Here is a 21,488-nt window from a genome sequence, read left to right on the forward strand (position 1 = left end):
GACCCAGGTTCGATCCCTGTGTTGGGAAGATCTCTTGGAGAAGGAAATGGAAACCCAGTCCAGTATTCTTGCCTAGAGAATTCTGTGGACAGAGGAGCTTGGCAGGCTATATACAGTCCATGGGTCACAAGAGTATATTGTCACTCTGCTTATTTAACTTATATGCAGAGTACATCAAGCTAAATGCTATGCTAGATGACTCAAAAGCTGGAATCAAGATTGCTGGGAGAAATATCAACAACCTCAAATATGTAGATGATAAAGGCATAAAGTGAAGAGGAACTAAAGAGCCTCTTGATGAAGGTGAAAGAGGAGAGTGAAAAAGCTGGCTTAAAAGTCAACATTCAAAAAACTGGAAGATCATGGCATCTGGTCCCATCACTTGATGGCAAATAGATGGGGAAAAAGTGGGAACAGTGTCAGACTTGTTTTTCTTGGGCTCCAAAATCACTGTGGACTGTGGCTGTAGCCACAAAATTAAAAGATGCTTGCTTCTTGGAAAAAAAGCTATGACAAACCTAGACATTGTATTAGAAAGCAGAGATGTCACTTTGCCAACAAAGAGGCATATAGTCAAAGCTATGGTTTTCCCAGTAGTCATGTATGGATATGAGAGTTGGACCATAAAGAAGGCTGAGCACTCAAGAATGGATGCTTTCAAACTGTGGTGTTGGAGAAGACTCTTGAGAGTTCCTTGGACTGTAAGATCAAACCAGTCAACCCTAAAGGAAATCAACCCTGAATATTCACTGGAAGGACTGGTGCTGAAGCTGAAGCTCCAACACCTTGGCCACCTGATAGGAAGAACTGACTCCTTGGAAAAGATCCTGATGCTGGGAAGGATTGAGGGAAAGATGAGAAGGGGGCACCAGAGGATGAGATGGTTGGATGGCATCACTGACTCAATGGATATGAGTTTCAACAAACTCTGGAGATAGTGAAGGACAGGAAAGCCTGGCATGCTTCCGTTCATGGAGTCGCAGAGTCAGACACGTCTTAGGGCCTGAATAACAAGAAAAAAGAACCATTTTATGGAAAAAAACTGAATGAACATTTTCGTCAGCCCAAAAAATGTGAAAGACTTATGGTTTGTATACTTTCTTGTTATTCCATTTTATTTTTTCATAAATACATGAAAATTTCTCTAATACGGTAATTTTCCCCCATTTATTCTAAGGGGATTTTCTATCTAATGCTCTTCTATTCAAGGTCTCCTGAATGAATTTCTTTATGGTGGAATTTGGGCTTTTCTCATAGCTCAATTGGTAAAGTATCCGCCTGCAATGCAGGAGACCCTAGGCCAGCAAGATCCCCTGGAGAAGGGATATGCTACCCACTCTTGTATTCTTGGGTTTCTCTTGTAGCTCAGCTGGTAAAGAATCTGCCTGCAATGTGGGAAACATGGGTTCAATGCCTGGTTTCAGAAGATCCCCTGGAGAAGGGAGAGGCTACCCACTCCAGTATTCTGGCCTGGATAATTCCATGGACTGTATAGTCCATGGTGTTGCAAAGAGTTGGCCATGACTGAGTGACTTTAACCACCACTTTGGTGGAATTTTGTTTATGAAAATAATCTTTTTAAAAAACTTAATTAATTAATGACTGTGTAGAGTCTTCATTTCTACTCAAGGGCTATTCCTTAGTTGTGTGTGGACTTCTCATTGTAGTGACTTCTCTTGTTGTGGCCAGGTGTTTGTAGGCTGAATAGTTGTGGCACATGGGCTTAGTTGCCCCCAACATGTGGAATCTTCCCCAACCAGGGATTGAACCCATGTCCCATGCACTGGCAGGTGGTTTCTTAATCACTGGACTACCAGGGAAGTCCTATGACAATAATCTTCTAAGGCCTTTTTCAAATTTCACATTGAGGTCCAGGAGAAGAGTAAACTTAGATTTATTTTTGAAGTTGATTCCAGATACTGGACATGAAACAAACAAACAAAAAAACCAACAAAAAACTTGGCTATTCATTTCTATTTACCTTTCTCAAAAACAACAAAAAAAAACTTTAAAAAAGAGAGATTATAAAACAAAGTTCTGAGGAACTGATGAAGCAAGACAGGGCTTGAACTCTAGGATTCCAGAATTAGAACTATCTAAACTCCTTATATTGTCTCCCTGCTTATTTAACTTCTATGCAGAGTACATCATGACAAACGCTGGACTGGAAGAAGCACAAGCTGGAATCAAGATTGCCGGGAGAAATATCAATAACCTCAGATAAGCAGATGACACCACCCTTATAAGAAAGTGAAGAGGAACTCAAAAGCCTCTTGATGGAAGTGAAAGTGGAGAGTGAAAAAGTTGGCTTAAAGCTCAACATTCAGAAAACGATGATCATGGCATCCGGTCCCATCACGTCATGGGAAATAGATGGGGAAACAGTGGAAACAGTGTCAGACTTTATTTTTTTGGGCTCCAAAGTCACTGCAGATGGTGACTGCAGCCATGAAATTAAAAGACGCTTACTCCTTGGTAGGAAAGTTATGACCAACCTAGATAGCATATTCAAAAGCAGAGACATTACTTTGCCAACAAAGTTCCGTCTAGTCAAGGATATGGTTTTTCCTGTGGTCATGTATAGATGTGAGAGTTGGACTGTGAAGAAGGCTGAGCACCGAAGAATTGATGGTTATGAACTGTGGTGTTAGAGAAGACTCTTGAGAGTCCCTTGGACTGCAAGGAGATCCAACCATCCATTCTGAAGGAGATCAGCCCTGGGATTTCTTTGGAAGGAATGATGCTAAAGCTGAACCTCCAGTACTTTGGCCACCTCATGCAAAGTGTTGACTCATTGGAAAAGACTCTGATGCTGGGAGGGATTGGGGGCAGGAGGAGAAGGGGATGACAGAGGATGAGATGGCTGGATGGCATCACTGACTCAATGGACATGAGTCTCAGTGAACTCCGGGAGTTGGTGATGGACAGGGAGGCCTGGCGTGCTGCGATTCATGAGGTCGCAAAGAGTCGGACACGACTGAGTGACTGAACTGATCTGAAACTTCTTATTGCCAAATTCAGACTTAAAGAAAGTAGGGAAAACCACTAGACCATTCAGGTATGACCTAAGTCAAATCCCTTATGATTATACAGTGGAAGTGAGAAATAGATTTAAGGGACTAGATTTGATAGATAGAGTGCCTGATGAACTATAGAAAGAAGTTTGTGACATTGTACAGGAGACAGGGATCAAGACCATCCCCATGGAAAAGAAATACAAAAAAGCAAAATGGTTGTCTGGGGAGGCCTTACAAATAGCTGTGAAAAGAAGAGAAGTGAAAAGCAAAGGAGAAAAGGAAAGATATAAGCATCTGAATGCAGAGTTCCAAAGAATAGCAAGAAGAGATGAGAAAGCCTTCCTCAGTGATTGATGCAAAGAAATAGAGGAAAACAACAGAACGGGAAAGACTAGAGTTCTCTTCAAGAAAATTAGAGATACCAAGGGAATATTTCATGCAAAGATGGGCTCGATAAAGGACAGAAATGGTATGGACCTAACAGAAGCAGAAGATATTAAGAAGATGTGGCAAGAATACACAGAAGAACTGTACAAAAAAGATCTTCATGACCCAGATAATCATGATGGTGTGATCATTGACCTAGAGCCAGACATCCTGGAATGTGAAGTCAAGTGGGCCCTAGAAAGCATCACTACAAACAAAGCTAGTGGAGGTGATGGAATTCCAGTTGAGCTATTTCAAATCCTGAAAGATGATGCTGTGATAACGCTGCACTCAATATGCTGGCAAATTTGGAAAACTCAGAAGTGGCCACAGGACTGGAAAAGGTCAGTTTTCATTCCAATCCCAAAGAAAGGCAATGCCAAGGAATGCTCAAACTACTGCACAATTGCACTCATCTCACACGCTAGTAAAGTAATGCTCAAAATTCTCCAAGCCAGGCTTCAGCAATACGTGACCAATGAACTTCAGACGTTCAAGTTGGTTTTAGAAAAGGCAGAGGAACCAGAGACCAAATTGCCAACATCCGCTGGATCATCGAAAAAATAAGAGAGTTCCAGAAAGACATCTATTTCTGCTTCATTGACTATGCGAAAGCCTTTGACTGTGTGGATCACAATAAACTGTGGACAATTCTGAAAGAGATGGGCATACCAGACCACCTGACCTGCCTCTTGAGAAACCTATATGCAGGTCAGGAAGCAACAGTTAGAACTGGACATGGAACAACAGACTGGTTCCAAATAGGAAAAGGAGTACGTCAAGGCTGTATATTGTCATCCTGTTTATTTAACTTCTATGCAGAGTACATCATGAGAAACCCTGGACTGAAGAAACACAAGCTGGAATCAAGATTGCCAGGAGAAATATCAATAACCTCAGATATGCAGATGACACCACCCTTATGGCAGAAAGTGAAGAGGAACTCAAAAGCCTCTTGATGAAGGTGAAAGAGAAGAGTGAAAAAGTTGGCTTAAAACTCAACATTCAGAAAATGAAGATCATGGCATCCGGTCCCATCACTTCATGGAAAATAGATGGGGAGACAGTGGAAACAGTGCCAGACTTTATTTTTTTGGGCTCCAAAATCACTGCAGATGGTGACTGCAGCCATGAAATTGAAAGACGATTACTCCTTGGAAGGAAAAGTTATGACCAACCTAGACCGCATATTCAAAAGCAGAGACATTACTTTGCCAACAAAGTTCCGTCTAGTCAAGGATATGGTTTTTCCTGTGGTCATGTATAGATGTGAGTTGGACTGTGAAGAAAGCTGAGCACCGAAGAATTGATGGTTATGAACTGTGGTGTTGGAGAAGACTCTTGAGAGTCCCTTGGACTGCAAGGAGATCCAACCTGTCCATTCTGAAGGAGACCAGCTCTGGGATTTCTTTGGAAGGAATGATGTTAAAGCTGAAACTCCAGTACTTTGGCCACCTCATGTGAGGAGTTGACTCATTGGAAAAGACTCTGATGCTGGGAGGGATTGGGGGCAGGAGGAGAAGGGGACGACAGAGGATGAGATGGCTGGATGGCATCACTGACTCGATGGACGTGAGTCTCAGTGAACTGCGGGAGTTGGTGATGGATAGGGAGGCCTGGCGTGCTGCGATTCATGGGGCCGCAAAGAGTCAGACAGGACTGAGCGACTGAACTGAACTGAACTGAACTGAAACTTCCATTCTGGAAGAGCATTTGGTTTGGGGAGCGCTCAGAATACCATAAGAACTGGTAAGAGTAGAGCACAGATCTTCACCACCTTCCTATGAACTATTGCTCTATTAATGTTTCATAGTACATCCTCCATTGTGGCCATCTTGCTGTTGCCTTGAGGCTTAAATAAACAAGTAAAGGTTTTAAAAGCTATCATTTTTTAGTGGGTAATTGCAATGGTTCCTCCAGTTAGGATACATTCCTGGTATGGTTGAGATAGGGGTTAGTCTAACCTGCTGTGGAAGCACGTAAATTAAACCAGCGTTTTTCATATTTTTTGGTCTCAGAACCCACCTCTATATGCTCTTAAAAATTACTGAGTTCGTAGACTTTTTATGTGCGTTAGTTACATGTATTGATATTTTGTGTCTTAGAAATTAAACCAAAGGACAATTAGGAACATTAAAAAAATAACAACATACATTGTTAACATAAATATTTATTATGAAAAATATATTCTCCAACAAAACTTAATGAAAGAGTGGCATTACTTTAAATTTTTGCAAATTGCGCAATGTCTGCCTTAGTAGATAATGGCTGAATTCTCATATCTGCTTCTGCATTAAACTGCTACACGTTGCTTCGGTTGAAGGAGACGAAGAAAATTTAGTCTTAGGCAGTTGCAAGAACTGGAGACCCTCTCAAACGTCTTGGGGGCCCTGCAGGAAACCTATGGCCACCGTTGAAAGCTGCTGAGTTAGATCAGGAGGCCTCTCGAGTCCTGAAAGCAGAGAGGATAGCTAACATGCGCAAGCAGAGGGCGAGGCGGTTCGCGAGCGGACTGTGGTGCAGGGCCAGCAGGGATCCCTCGGCTCGGGGTCGGTCGGTTCCGCCCTCGCCCGCCATTCTGGGACCCATGTCCCGTTCATGAAGATCAGCGCAGGGGTTGAGACGTGCTCATCAGTATCACACTGAGCGAGCAGTCACCGACCCGCGGAGGAGAGAGCGCGCGCAGCTCCAGCGGGCCCGCGGGCGGGCCGCGCCCTCGGAGGCCCGAGTCCCGCAGCGCGCAGGCGCGGCGCTGCCCCGGAACGGTAAACAGTGCGGTCACGTGACACGGCCGCGCTCCAGCCGCCGGGCCGCCGCCGCACGCAGATGGCTTCGGGGTCTCGCGCCGCTGCACGGTCCCCACGAGGCGCGCTCTGCTGGGGCGCTGAGCGGCGGCGGCTGCACGAAGGTTGAGGAGGGCGGCGCGGAAGCCGGGGCGCCGGGGTCCGCGGCGTCCGGCTGGCCGTGAGGAGGAAGCGGCCTCGGCAGCGACGCCTGCGTCCCGCGCGTACCCCCTCTCGGCGCGCCGGCCCCCTCCTCCGCGCGGCGCGGCCACCATCTTCCCTCGCTGCCTGAGGTAGCGCTTGTCGGCGGAGCTGGTGAGTGGCGGCGCGGCGGCGGCCGGCGACGCGCGGCCCTCCCCCTCTGCCCCGCGCCCCGCGGCCTCCCGCCCTCCGCCGGCCGGGCTCCGCGCTTCCTTCCCGCGCAGACCGGGACGCCCCCCGGCCTCTTGCGCAACGCCTCGGCCTGTCCGCGCCGCCTCGGCCGCCCGGGACCGTTTGGGCCGCGGTGGCGGGGCCGCCCGGCGAGGGTCGGGCCGCGGCCTTCCCGCCGGCTCCGCGCCCCCGCCTCGGGTGAGTCCCGCCGCCGCGCGGGCGCTCGGGCGGGGAGGCGCGGCGGCGCAGCGGCGCGGCCCGGAGGCCCAGCCCGCAGGCCTCGCCCCGGCTCTGCAGCGTAGAGCCTGGGGCCCGGGTCCGCCCGCGGAGCCGAGCTGGGTCCCCACCGCCGGGACTCGGGGTCGGCGCTCCATTCTCCCTCTCGCGGCTGCGCGCTTTTGTGGTCGGGCCCCAAACTGTCGCCTCCTTTTGCATAGTTTGAAGTGAGGAGCCCGGAACCTGGCCTTCGACAATACTTGTAATTTAATGAACCACTTGTCGACCCGTGGGTGTTAATGGTGCTAAATAGCTGGTCACCTGACCGGGGGTGGGGAGGACGGAGAAAGGGGGAGAATGCTGGTGCCGCACAGCGCCCTTGCTTCTGCCCAGCCCTGTATCGCGGGGTCCGAGGGTTCGTTCCCGTCTTTGAGTTTTTAAATGCTGTTTTTCAAGACTCTAATTCTAAGAAGAGTGTGTGATAATTGGTGCTGTTCAGGAATTATTTGCATGATCATGAATAGTGATTACTGTAGGCGGCAACAACGCTTTAATATCTTCCCAGTCCTAATTTTCATTGCGTTTATTGATAATTTAAAATGAAACAGGTAATTGAGCCTTTGCAAATGCGATCTTTACCTAGTTATTTTAAGCTGGTTTGGGGGGAGGTACTTAAATACTACATTGTTTTTATTTAGTTACTATTTTGGGTTCGAACTTGTCTTCCCTTTTCTAAGCTGGTTGAGATCTTCCAAAATTGTTCCTATTATTCATTCATTAGCTACCATTTTTTGAATCTTGAATGAAGTATTTGGGATTGAGAAAATGTTTGTAGATGTGTTTTTCTGGTAGGCGAGAGAGGAGTCAAAGAACCAGGAAATTTTTGCAGCATTCTTATATTATTGAACTTGTATCTTCATTCCAGAGCACACATGGTGTGTTGTGAATATTATTGTTTCAAATAGTGATTTCTTTACCATTATTACCACTTAGACCTTTCCTTTATTATTTCTACCCAGTTCTGTTTACTGGACGTATATAACGATATTGAATTTTCCCTCCATCAGCATCGTCGTCATCACTATTTTAAAATATATACTCCATTTCCCCATGATAGTAACAGAATTGAAGGAAGTACTTTTTAACAGTTCTTATTGTGCTGATGAAAACAGTAACAGTTCAGTCAGTTCCTTAGCAGCAGAAAGACATCCACTCAACCGAGGTGAGCCTCTTGTTAAGTATGCAGAACTACAACCGTAGAGTGTAAGCTTTATTTGGTAGCTGTACTGGAGATTTGTGAGGAGTTAGTGATGGACGGAGGAGCCTGGTAGGCTGCCGTCCATGGGGTCGCGAAGAGTCGGACACGACTGAGCGACTTCACTTTCATTTTTCCCTTTCATGAGTTGGAGAAGGAAATGGCAACCCACTCCAGAGTTCTTGCCTGGAGAATCCCAGGGACGGTGGATCCTGGTGGGCTGCCGTCTATGGGGTCGCACAGAGTCGGACACGACTGAAGCGACTTAGCAGCAGCAGCAGTAGCAGTGATGGGACAAGTTTCCCCGTTTCATGCAGCCATTTGTTGAAGAACATGGAAATGTAACTAATACTGCTTTTGCATCCATTGGGAGGATACTGAACTTCCTTAACGATCACACTGAATTAGTTATGCGTTAACAGTGCTCTTGGGATAGACGTCAGATAACTGTCTAGCTGATACTGTGACATATTCATCTATTGCATACTCAGATGAGAAGTGGTCTGTGTAAATGTAGGTGAAAAATCACATTGGTTCAAAGCAACGTTCAGGATGGAGATAAGGAAAGGAAGTTGTCTTTATTTAAAACTGTAATGTTAAAATCATAATTATTTTGAGTACTAGAATCGGGAAGGGTTGATAATTTTTGACTTTATAATAGTTAATAAAACTTTTTAAAATTAATTTTTCACTGAAGGATAATTGCTTTACAGAATTTTGCTGTTTTCTGTCAAACCTCAACATGAATCAGCCATAGATATACATATATCTCATCCTTTTTGAAACTCCCTCCCATCTCCCTCTATAGGTTGATACAGAGTCCCTGTTTGAGGCAGTTAATAAAATTATTTTTGATGAAAGTTAGTTTTGGGTACTACAATATAAATAATGGTTATCTTTCTTGACATGATAACTTTTTACCTTTTTGGTATCTCTTGGTTACTTAAAGGTGTTTTTTTTTTTATCTTTACAGAGATATCTCATGAAATCTTTTTTAGTTAATAATTTTTAAGGATAATAATCTGGAGGTAAGATCTTTATTATTTTTTAATGAGGAAATATAGTTATTGATTAGCCTCTCAGGTTTGTGGATCACCACCAAAGTGTTAGGGAGTGCAAGATTCTTAAAGTGCTGACTTCTAAATGTTTTTATTCATCTACATTTCATCAATTCTTTGGACTTGTGGTTGCTGGATTTCTTTCTTGGAACAGTACATCTTAGGCTCTGTTTCTTTCATTTTTTAGAGCACCCTCTGAGAATCCTGTAATATCTTTTCAGAAGTGTAGATATCTCATTTTTTAACTACAAAAATGACTTGGCAAATTTTTACATATTTCTAGCACTTGCATTTTTAAGAACAGTAAAAAAAAAAAAATTCTACTTTAATGTTGCCCTTTAATTACATAATGATATTGACAGTATTGATTTGATTCAAAATATTTGAGACTCAGGTACTATTTGTATTCTCATGGAATGTATTCTAGGTTGAGAAACCAGATTCAGATGGGCGCTGTTAAATCATTGAATTAGAGTTAAAAGAAGATATTTCAAGAGTTACAAAACACATTGTATGAGGAATTGCCAAGTGTATAGACTGGACAGTTATTGCCATGGATTGTGTATTTAATCTAGATCATTTTTAATGATCAAGATTTAAATATTTAGAATCATTTGTATAATGGAGTGAGGGTGAAGAGAAACAGTTAAGCAGAAACTTAAATAGTATCCTGACATTTTATCTTTTGTCACAGTCTGACTTTATTAGAATTTTGAATGGCATAGTGGATTGTACACAAAGGCTTAAGTTTTAATTCACTCATAATTTGTGTGAGATGGTCACATGAAAACATTCTAAAATTGTAGACTTTGAAAATTGTGAAATTTGTGGTTCATCATTTCCACAATAATGATGTACACACTAAAGATATCTATTTTATTTTTCGTATGTAGGGAGTGGCTAAGTGCATATTTCCCAATTTATTTTGGAAGTGGGCATGTCATTTGTGTTCAATATTTTAAGGATTTCATTAATGATATAAAGATTGATATGTGTTATGCATGTAGACTCCATAAAGTATGATAGGTTAAAAGTGCAGGCTCGGGAAATCTTGCTGCCTGGATTCCAGTTTGGGTATAGAGGCATACCTCTTTTATTGTACTTTGCAGATACTGCGGGTTTTTTTTTAAACAAATTGAAGGTTGTGGCAATCATGTATGGACCGAGTCTTGCAGCCAGTTTTTTTTTAAACAGCATTTGCTCACTTTGAGTCTTCTATATCACATTTCGTTAATTCTCACAATATTTTAAACTTTTTGTCATTATTGTGTTATTGTTTTGTGATTGGTGTTGATGTTAATGTTGTCATTTTGGGTTACCACAAACCACAACCCTAATAAGATGGTGAAGTTAATTGTAAATGTTGTGTGTGTTGTGACGCCTCCACTGACTGGCTGTTCCCTGTCTTTCTCCCTCTCCTTGGGCCTCCCTAGTCATTGAGATGCTATAATATTGAAAGTAGGCCAATTAATAACCCTGCCATGACCTCTTAACTTTGCGAGTGAAGAGTCCATGTCTCTCAGTTGAAATCGAAAGTTAGAAATGACTGAGGTTAATGAGGAAGGCATGTTGAAAGCCAAGATATCTCCCAAAGTAGGCCTCTTGTGCCAAACGGTTAGCTAAGTTGTGGATGCAAAGAAAAAGTTCTTAAAGAAAGTTAAACGTGCAGCTCCGGTGAACATATGAATAAAGAAAGTGAAATGACCTTATTGCTGATACAGAGAAGGTTTTAGTGGTGTGGATAATCAAACCAAACACAACATCCCGTTAAGCCAAAGTCTAATCTAGAGCAAGGCCTTAACTCTCTTCTGTTCTTTGAAGGCTGAGAGATGTGGGGAGACACAGAAGAAAACTTGGAGCTAGGAGAGGTTGGTTCACGAGGTTTGAGGAAAGAAACTGTCTCCATAACATAAAAGTACAAATGTGTGAAGTAGTGCATGCTGATGTGAAAGCTGCAGCAAGTTATCCAAAGGAACTAGCTAAGATAATTCATGAAGGTGGCTACCCTGAACAACAGATTTTCAGTCTAGTCAAAATAGCCTTCTGTTGGAAGAAGATGCCGTCCTGGATGTTCATTCATAGTCAGAGAGGAGAAATCAGTGCCTGGTTTTAAAGGACAGGCTAGTTCTCTAGTTAGAAACTAATGCAACTGGTGACTTCAAGTTGAAGCCAGTGCTCATTCTAAAAATCCTAGGGTCCTTAAAAATTACGTTAAATCTACTCTGCCTGTGTTCTGTAAATGGAGCAACAAAGCCTGGATGACAGCACATCTGTTTACAGGATGGTTTACTGAATATTTTAAGCCCACTGTTACCCTGTTGCTTAGAAAAAGGTTCCCAAGTGTCACTGCTCATTGACCTGGTCAGTGCACCTTGTAATGTCTGCTCACAACAACATCCGTTCTGCAGCCCATAGATCATGGAGTCACTTCGACTTTCAGGTCTTACTTTTAAGAAATACCTTTTGTAAGGCTATAGCTGCCATAGATACTGATTCCTCTAAGGGATCTGGGCAAAGTCAGATAAACATTCAGAGGAGTTTGGAAGAAGTTGATTCCAGTCCTCATGGATGGCTTGGAGGGTTTCAGAATTTCAGTGGAGGAAGTAACTGCACATGTGGTGGCAATAACAAGAGAACTAAAATTAGAAGTGGAGCCTGAAAATGTGACTGAATTACTGCAACCCTGTAATAAAATTTAAATGGGGGAGGTGTTGCTTCATCCATTGTTGCTTATGAATGAGCAAAGTCAGTGGATTCTTGAAATCTACTCCTGGTGAAGATGCTATATAGATTGAAATGACAATACAGGATTTAGGTATTACATTAACTTAATTGATAAAGCAGCTGCAGGATTTGAGAAGACTGACTCCAGATTTGGAATAAGTTCTGTGGTGTGTAACGTGCTATCAATAAGCATGTCATGTTACAGAGAAATTGTGGGAGGAAGAGCCAATCGGTGTATTAGACTTCATTGTTGTCTTGTAAGAAATTGCTGCAGCCACTCCAACCTTCAGCAGCCACCAGCATCGAGGAAGGACCCTCCATTTGCAGAAAGATTACACCTTGCTGAAGTTTCAGATGATGCATTTCTTAGCAATAAATTATTTTTAATTGAGGTTTGTACATTGTATTTTTAGACATCATGCTATTGTATACTTAGTAGACTAGACTATAAACATAACTTTTATATGCAATGAGAAACCAAAAAATTGGTGTGACTTACTTCATTGTGTACAATACTCACTTTATTGTGGTGGTCTGGGAATTACACTGCAGTATCTTTGAGGAACACCTGTCCTGGGTACATGACCAGGACAAGTTTTATATTTTATCATTGTTTTAGTAGTGGTACTTTTATTTTTTCTTACTGCTACTATTACCACCTGTTAGAAATTTGCTAATAGTGAACATGCTTGGTGAATTGACAGCTTAATTGACTTACATAATGGTCTGGGCCTCGCTTTGCTCATGAGCCAAATAGAGTAATCTCATCTACTCTGTTTGTCAAGAGTTGTGAGAGACTAGTGAGATACGCATGCAGTACAGTTAGCATAGGGCCTCACACGTAGTACATGTGAAGTATGTGTTAACTTGGACTGCCATAGTTTTGATGATGAGCTGCTTGTACTATTTCTGTGGTTAATCCAAAGTACCGATGCTTCCGATAATGACAATAGGGCATCCTAGTTGTAAATTTTAAAGGTAACTTTTTCACTGAGGGCTAATTCTGCTTTTGCCAGTTTCAGCTTGAGGGTTCGTTTTCTAGGTTGTTAGGTCTTCTCTGATCTTAGTATGGCAGTCATCTTGGATTCTTAAATATTCTTTTTACCTGATAAATTCAGTAACAAAGTTATGATCCTTCTTTTTTTTGTTAGGTAGTCTTGCACATAGATTCTAACTAAAGAAACTGGACCCGAATTTGAAATGGGCTTGTAGAGCAGGTGATGAGGTTGCATTGCTTTGTAGAAATGTACTTTTTAGAATTATGTCAAATCACTCATATTAACCATTTAGTGATTTTTCTTGACTCTGTCCCGAAAGGATAATTTATTCTTCTTTAACATTGTTGTATTAATGGTGGTGAAGAACTGACCTTTGTGTCAGAGGTGGTTTTGAGTTCTGTTACTTACTTACTCTGTAATATTGGGTGTAACTTGGCTCAGCTTTAGCTCACCAAATTGTGTGCTGTGAAGTTTAAAGACATTATATATTTAAGTTAGCTTGTTGCCTGGCCCATAATAGTCAATGAATTTTAACTGTAAAGAGATAATACTAGGTAGTGGTTAAGTGTATTGACTCTTGAATGAAACATTTGGGATTCAAATTTCAGCTCCACCACTGACTACAGCAAGTAATTTAATCTCTCTGATCCCAATTTTATTTATTTCTGTATAATCAGGATTATAATATAGCATTGTCGAGAGGATTAAATTAGTAAGTGTAAAGCAGGATTTCTTAACCTCAGCACTGTTTTTTGGCTGGCTCGTTCTTTATAACGGGGCTTTCCTAAATGCAGTGTAGTATGTTTACTAGCTGCCAGTATCATGCATGCCCTCTAGTTTTGTTGACCGAAAATGTCTCCATACATGGCCAAATACCCTCTGGAGAGGCGTAATTTCCTCCGCTGGAGAACTGCTGATGTGGAGCAGTGTCAACCAGAGCACATTAAGTTTTATATTTTATCACTGTTTTAGTAGTGGTACTTTTATTTTTTCTTACTGCTACTATTACCGCCTGTTAGAAATTTGCTAATAGTGAGCGTGCTTGGTGAATTGACAGCTTAATTTAAACTGTAGTGTAGGGGTTGGAAGGAACCCAGGGCCTTTGCATTTAGGTCTTTACTTGAATTGATGTTCCCCATTTATCTGATCATTCCCTCATTTCAGATTTTGGCTCACATGTTGCCCTTGTTAGCAAGGCCTTCATTTACTGTCATACATAGAAGGCCTTTCTCTTCTCACCACTATTACAGTGTTTAATTATTCTTCATAGATTTTATAATGTCCTGATACATGTTTGTCCCCTCTACATTCTTATGTGCTTGCACACACACACGACTTTAATAGCTTTAGTGGTTTATTGTTAAGCCTTGTACGTGTGTGTGGGGGTGTGATTTTTTTTTTTAAGGAAAATGTGATAAAATACATAATTTTATTTTGAGGATATTTCTGAGAGTTTGGGGTAGTTTTAATTCACTGTTAATAAAGGGAATTTTGGTAGAAGTGTAGTTTTTTTCCGTTGATGCTTTTTAAATCTTTTTGCATTTTGTGCATGCAGGAAACACTTAGAAAACAATATATGTTGGTTTTATCTGTGTAAACAAAATTTGGCTGCACTGTAATTCTCTGTTACAGATGAAACAAGTGGGAAATATCTTTGGACTCAGATTTAGCATGTTAGTACTAATACTTATTTTTGGTTGTATTCTGAGTCTTTCTAAATCTTCCATTAGGACCAAACTCTACCTTTCATAGTCAGCACCTGCTGTTCATCTGTTTGAAGTAGTCCCTGGACCGTTAGGGCCCAGCTCACATCGCCTGCTTAGCCTTTCTTGGCCCCATGGATTTTACCTTGCTCTGTGGTGCCATCTAAGCCCTTGAGTTTGACCCTTTCATGTTTTGTTGTGATGTTTGCCTGTTGTCGTATCTGTTTATATGTTTATACTTTGTTTTGCATCATAAGTTCCTTGAATTTGATAATAGGGTTTGTTTCACTGGTATATTTACAATAGTACTTTATAGTAGATACTTGATAAATACATGCATAGAGGAATAATTTTGAATTAAGAAATTATTCAATTCTCTGACTTATGCATCTTATTGTCATATTTGAGGTGTGACTGTGAACCCCCAGAAGTAGTTTCTGATTTTAATATATATGTATTCCCTAGTTAATATTATCAATTTAATTGCATAAATGCCTTTCATTAGCATCTTAAAATACATCCTGGATAGGTTTGTTATGTTTTAATTTTTAACTTTGTGATGCCAAATATAAAGATGCATTTAAGTACAATTTCAGTGTAAGAAACAGGAATTTGTCTATTTATTTATTTTTTGGTTGCACTGCCTGGCTTGTGGGATCTTAGTTCCTCTACCAGGGATCAAACCCCAGGCCTTCAGCAGTGATCCTCCAGAGTCTAAAAACTCTGGTCTGGTTGTATGTGTGCTCAGTTGCGTCTGACTCTTTGTGACCCCACAGACTGTAACCTCCCAGGCTTCTCTGTTCATGGGATTTTCCTGGCGAAATAATGGAGTGGGTTGCCAATTCCTTCTCCAGGGGATCTTCCCCACCCAGGAATTGCCCTTAAGTCTCCTGCATTACAGGTGGAGTCTTTACCACTGAGCCTCTGGGGAAAAAAGGAATTCCCAGAAATTTGTTTAAATCAAGCAATTTGTTTAATTATAATAAAAGGGACACCAAATCATCTCTTAAATTTCTCCTTTATTGGATCAGTTATCTTTGTCTATCTGCATGGCTAGGTATTTCAGGACATTGTATATTAGGTTAGTGTTCTTTGGGTATTTTTTGACCTTATTTTCAAGTAGTTTTAGATTTATAGAAAAGTTGCAAACATGGTGTAGAATCTAGTTTTCTTGATTGTTACACCCGACATAATGCTAGTGTCTTTTTTTTTTCTTCAGTGTTTGTCTGACTGCATTGGGTCTTAGTTGCAGCGCTCCAGTTTTCCTGTGGCTCTTCAGCTCAGTAGTTGCAGCCTGGAGCTTTGTTGTCCTGAGGCCTGTGACATCTGAGTTCCCTGAGCAGGGATCAAACCCTGTTCCCTGCATTGAAAGGTGGATTCTTAACTGTTGGACCACTCGGGAAGTCCTAATGCTAACTTTTTGTTTTTAATCAAAACTAGAGATTAACATTACTATTAACTGAACTCCAGATTTTATTCTGATTTCACCAGTTTTTCCACTACTCTCTTTTTTCTGTTCCATGATCCAGATCAGGATACCACATTGCATTTAGTAGATTAGGGTATTTGTGTTAAGTAAGTTAATATTTCTACAGTTGGCTAACATTTGTTTTACAAATTAGCATGGAGAGTTTATTTTTGATACTGAGTACTTGATACATAAAACTGATTTTAAAAAAATGATTTATACTTCCAATCAGTGTTACTTTCGAGACAATCTTGCCATATGGCTGTATACTGTGATTTTTTGGCATTGTTTGGAATTGGCTCCAAAGCCTATTGGAACAACTTATGAAAATTCAATCTTATCAGTTTATAACAATTGCACAAAACACTTCTGTTGAAATTGTCTTGTTTGGACCCATAAGTTTGGGGTGCTTTATACCATATTTTGTCTTGTAAGATCCCCAGTTGCCTTGGCATATTCAATGTGTCTTGGTAACTGCTTAGTGATCACTTGCTGAATAAATTAAAGATATTAAAGAAATGTAACTTTGCTATACTGGTCTTTCTTGACTTTTTATGCTGTTTTCCTAATCTGCTTATTTAATCCAGGGCAACATACTTTACAAGTCATACTAGTTTTGTCCAAAAAGAAAAAAAAAAATTGGAGAATTAGGTTCACCCATCTTATATACAGTGTGCTTTACTTTTTTTTTTTTTAATTGATCTTTAAAGACTAAATATTGTCTTCTGTTGAAACTACCATGTATACAATAGATAGCTAGGGGGAACCTGCTCTCTTGTGCCGCGAGCTCAGCGCGGTGCTCTTCTGTGACCTAGAGGGATGGGATGGGGGCTGGGATCCGGGTCCAGGAGGGCAGGGATATATATGTATGTACGGCTGATTTGCTTCGTTGTACTGCAGAAGCTAATACAACATTGTAAGGCAACCATGTCTCAATTAAAAAAAAAAAAAAAAGCGGCTATACCAGAGGTTCTGAAGAGACTTTTTAGTAAAAGAGTTTGGGATGGTTCAGTAGTAGTATCACTGAAAAAAAATACTGCTTGTTTAGAATGGGCTGGTCTTCGGTGTAGCTCGGTGATTTCAAGCTGTATAACTGTATCTTCTGAATGTCGTGAATGTACCCAAAATGCACATGATCAGAAGTTGGTGCAACAAAGACTGACCTTGGGTGAAATTTGTAGAATTTCCCAAACTTGTGCTGCTGTGGGAATGAGTGCATAGTTAGTAGATTCAACATATAAATTTATAAAGAAAGATAACTGTTTCTTGAATTGGAATTGCCTTTTTTTCTTTGTTTCACCTGGAATGCAACTCTGAAGAGGAGTTTGTTTTGGCTTGTGATTAACTTTGGATTCTAGCATATTCAGATAAACAAATTTGTTGGTAGTTCTAGCTAATTTGTAAACATTTAGTAACATTTTTGTAAATTATTTTTAATTACCAGAACTTTATTATACTAAAATTTCTTTGGAATCTAAAAATGTATTAGTGGAAGTATTGGGGATGTATGATAATTGACCTTTTTAGGTACTGAGATTAGATAGCTTCAAGAAATTAAAACTGTTCCTGACTTTTCATCACTATTGTAGCTCAGTTTTCTCTAAATGTTGTAATTAGAGAATGCATGTAAGATAATCAGTAAAATAGTTAACATTTTGGTGCTTTGTTGATATTTCAGTGTAAATAATTTGCAAAATTTGAGAAGAGATACTGAAATCTTATATTTAGAAGAGGATCAACTTTTGTAAGAGGCCATTTTTTTCCTTTTCTTTAAATTTTAAATTGAGTTGCAGTGAAACTGCATCCATTTAAAATGAACAGATTGGTGAACTTTCATGGGTATATGTACTCAGTCAAATTTCAGGGTATATGTACAGTCAAATTTCAGGACATTTTCATCATCCTTCAGAGTACATTCCTGTTATTTGCAGTCAGTCCCTCTCTTATCCAAGGCCCTAGGCAACTACTGATTTGTTGGAAAATGTTTTTAAAAGAAGAACCTTAAAGGAGTCAAATCTAGTTGGAAAATGTTTTTAAAAGAAGAACCTTAAAGGAGTCAAATCTAGTTAGTTTCTACCTTTGTAGAAGGGTATCTTTGTACCAGTATGAAAGGGTTAGAGTTACAGCAGTGGGCCATATAGTTACAGCAGTGGGCCATCCACCTAGGTTTGGATGTTTAGGTCTGACTTCAGGGAACATGTTTAAATGCCTTTTGTTTCCAAAACTAGGATATTAATGGAGTCTGTTATTATTATCACTGGGAATAAGTGAATTAAAAATGTAGGTAAAATGTTTAGCAGCATATAATATACACCCAGTAAGTTTGTAGAGTGTTTTTGAACTTCCTCTTCTCATTTTTACAGGATAAAGAATTCAAGGACGGTTTGAGGAAAGTTTGGTAGAATTGGAGCTAATGTTTGTAATTTTGAAATCCAAGATGTTGTAGGTTAATTAGTGGAATTTTCTAGCTAATTAAATATTACTAGATCTTATTTCAGAGAAGGCAGTGGCACCCCACTCTAGTACTCTTGCCTGGAAAATCCCATGGACTGAGGAGCCTGGTGGGCTGCAGTCCATGGGGTCACTAAGAGTTGGACACGACTGAGCGACTTCACTTTCACTTCTCACTTTGATGCATTGGAGAAGGAAATGGCAACCCACTCCAGTGTTCTTGCCTGGAGAATCCCAGGGACAGAGGAGCCTGGTGGGCTACCGTCTTATGGGGTTGCACAGAGTGGGACACGACTGAAGCGACTTAGCAGCAGCAGCAGATCTTATTTAGTTGACTCGTCCCTGTCACCCAAAATACATTATTAGTTCATTATTCTCTGAAACCAATAATAATTCAGCTTTTGATAATTAAGGCTCCTCTAGAGCTTGAAATGAACTTTATTGAGCAATGTCTAGGTACAGTTTGAATAGGGGATTAGCTTGATATCTGTATAAGCCCCACATAGCTCACTAAGACAAATATAAATCTGATACATTCTTTTCTTGACATTTATTTTATCTTAAAAGGGATGCTCCCTCCAAGTGTGTGTGTGTGCACATCTGTGCCTGCGTGTGTGTACTTTTTTTGAGTTTTGATTTGTTGGGTTTAATTAATAGTTTCTTTCCATTTTTTTTCTTGTTGTCCCACAAAAAAATTTTTGTGTTTCTTTAAATAATTTAAATGCGTTGTAAATAAAGCAAGGGTGTTTACAGTTTTAATAAATATGGGACAGTACTTTAAATGATTTGATTTTAGTTCTTTTATATGACCTTTACTAATAAGCAGTGTCTGAGTCTTAAATTTATGAAGAGAGTGTGGTTAAAAACATATGGTTTTTATGATTTAAACCATGTAATTCTTTCAAATGTGTCAAGTTAATGGACTATATATACATAGTTTTTTTCTCTAAAATTAATTAAGTGAACCTTTAATAGGGTCTCTGTTAAAATGAAATTCTACATGCATGATGGAGAAACATTGTTTACCAAAGATTGGTTCTACATGTCCAAATGTATATTCTAAAAGCAGTGAGGATTTTTTTAAAACAATTTAGAAATAACCTAAGTGTGTTCATAGACTCAAAACTATTAAAATAATTTGGTTTTAGGTGATTATCAGTTGATAGCTTTATTTCTTATGGTATTTTTTTTGTCTTTCTATAGGGCTGAAAGACACACAGAAGTCTTCATGGATATAGTTGATACATTTAATCATTTAATTCCTACTGAACACTTAGATGATGCCCTATTTCTAGGATCCAACCTGGAGAATGAAGTCTGTGAGGATTTTAGTACAAGTCAAAATGTCTTAGAGGACTCGCTGAAGAACATGCTCAGCGATAAGGATCCTATGCTAGGATCTGCAAGTAACCAGTTCTGTTTGCCTGTTTTGGATAGCAATGATCCCAATTTCCAGATGCCTTGTTCAACAGGTAATTCTTACTTTTTTTTTTAGTCTGCAATTTAAAATAAAAGGAATTTTCAGCAGTTTTTTTTTTTTTTTTTTTTGATGAGGGTAGTATATTTAGGATTCTTTCCTTTGGATTTAGAGCTCCTTTTCTAGTCATCAGAATTAGAATTTAAATTTTCTTCCAAAGAATGTGGAGTTATCTTTGAGGATGTTGTGGATATAGATAGGGTAACTGTAATTTATCATCCAGAATGGGATGCCTTTTTTGAGAATCATAGGGGGTGCTGTTAATAATTACATTATGACAACAGGTATAAATTGGGACTTCTAGCAGATAGTGATTGCCTCATAAGTTGCGACGTGATGTCATCCTACATCTGTTGGAGTCAAGGGAAATGGCTGAATTGACCTTTCCCAGTGCCCATCCTAGCTCTTATTGTGTGTTCCCATTTCAAGTCTTTTAGTATTTTGTACTTGTGTAATATCTCAAAAAACCAGAGAAAGAGCTCTAGGCCTGTGCTGTCCAGCATAGCAACCACTATCCACTTAACTGTTAACCACCTGAAATGAGTCTGTCTTAGTTGAGATGTGCTGTAAATTGCACATTTTAAACATTCATTGTGAATAAAAAGATTATAAAATGTTTCATCAAGTTTTAAAAATGTAGATTACATGTTGAGGTGATATTTTGGGTATTTTTGGTTAAATAAAATATTAAAATTAATTTCACCTGTTTTTAGTTTTTTTTTTTAAGTGGTTCCTTGAAAATTTAAAATTACTTATGTGGCTTGCATTATATTTCCACTGGACAGATGACAGTTCTTTCAGATCTATAGTTGAAGTAACTGAAAGTAACTTTCAGAGGATAACTTTCTGTACTGCTAATCAAATTCTTAATAAGAGATTACTTCAGAGATCATATTAATATGTGGAAAAATATGTAGGTTTTTTTTAATAAAGCAGAGAAAATATTACAACAAACTTTGGAGCAATTAGCTATTCTGTAAGCTAAAATTAGACAAAGGAAAAGCAGCTTCACATGGAGAAGTTAGGTTTTTAGTTCAGGTTTATGTGGTAGTGTTCTGTTTTGCAATGACTCAAGACTTACGCACTACAGTTTTTAAGTAATTTTCATTACCTTTTTAAAATTTCCTACCTAATGTTTTGATATAACAATACTTAAAGTTTGGATTAGGTGGCCTGCTATTCATTTGTAAATTTTTCAGATTACTCTGACTCAACACTTTGGCTTCTAAGAATCTTTCATTTTAACAACTCTTTAATACTGAAGTCTTTTGAACTGTTTGCTAATAATGGTGTATCTCTGAATTATATACATTATGTTGTGTTATTGCATAGGTTTACATTGTTTTTTGTTGTCATTGTATTAAATGTTTTAAGCTTTTAAAATTTTGTTTTATGTATGCATTGTTCCTGTGTCAGTACAGTATATCTAATTATTGTCAAGCACTTTTGACACTGTTTGGTTATATGCACAACGTTTCACAGCTTAGTCTGATTTCAAGAAGAACGATTATTGAATACTTAAATGCTTATTACTAGAAGT

The 21,488-nt window shown here is 39.7% G+C and overlaps 1 protein-coding gene across 11 annotated transcripts in view; it reads left to right on the forward strand.

Moving 5' to 3' along the window:
- The first annotated feature begins 6,402 nt into the window (after positions 1–6,402).
- Positions 6,403–21,488, forward strand: part of PHF3 (PHD finger protein 3) — a 207,395-nt gene continuing 192,309 nt past the window's right edge. For 7 of the 11 annotated variants that reach the window (XR_011568363.1, XM_070795664.1, XM_070795662.1 and 4 more), the window contains exon 1: positions 9,043–19,943. Coding sequence is in view for 7 of the 11 variants with exons in the window: in XM_070795664.1 (XP_070651765.1) it covers positions 19,649–19,943 (295 nt within the window). In the remaining 4 variants the exon portion in view is untranslated. Of the gene's footprint in view, positions 6,542–9,042; positions 19,944–21,488 lie in introns of those variants that run through there. The other 4 variants (XM_070795656.1, XM_070795657.1, XM_070795658.1 and 1 more) reach the window with 4 other exon arrangements.

This window comes from Bos indicus, chromosome 9 (genome assembly GCF_029378745.1).
Source record: "Bos indicus isolate NIAB-ARS_2022 breed Sahiwal x Tharparkar chromosome 9, NIAB-ARS_B.indTharparkar_mat_pri_1.0, whole genome shotgun sequence".
In the NCBI taxonomy this organism is placed as follows: domain Eukaryota; kingdom Metazoa; phylum Chordata; class Mammalia; order Artiodactyla; family Bovidae; genus Bos; species Bos indicus.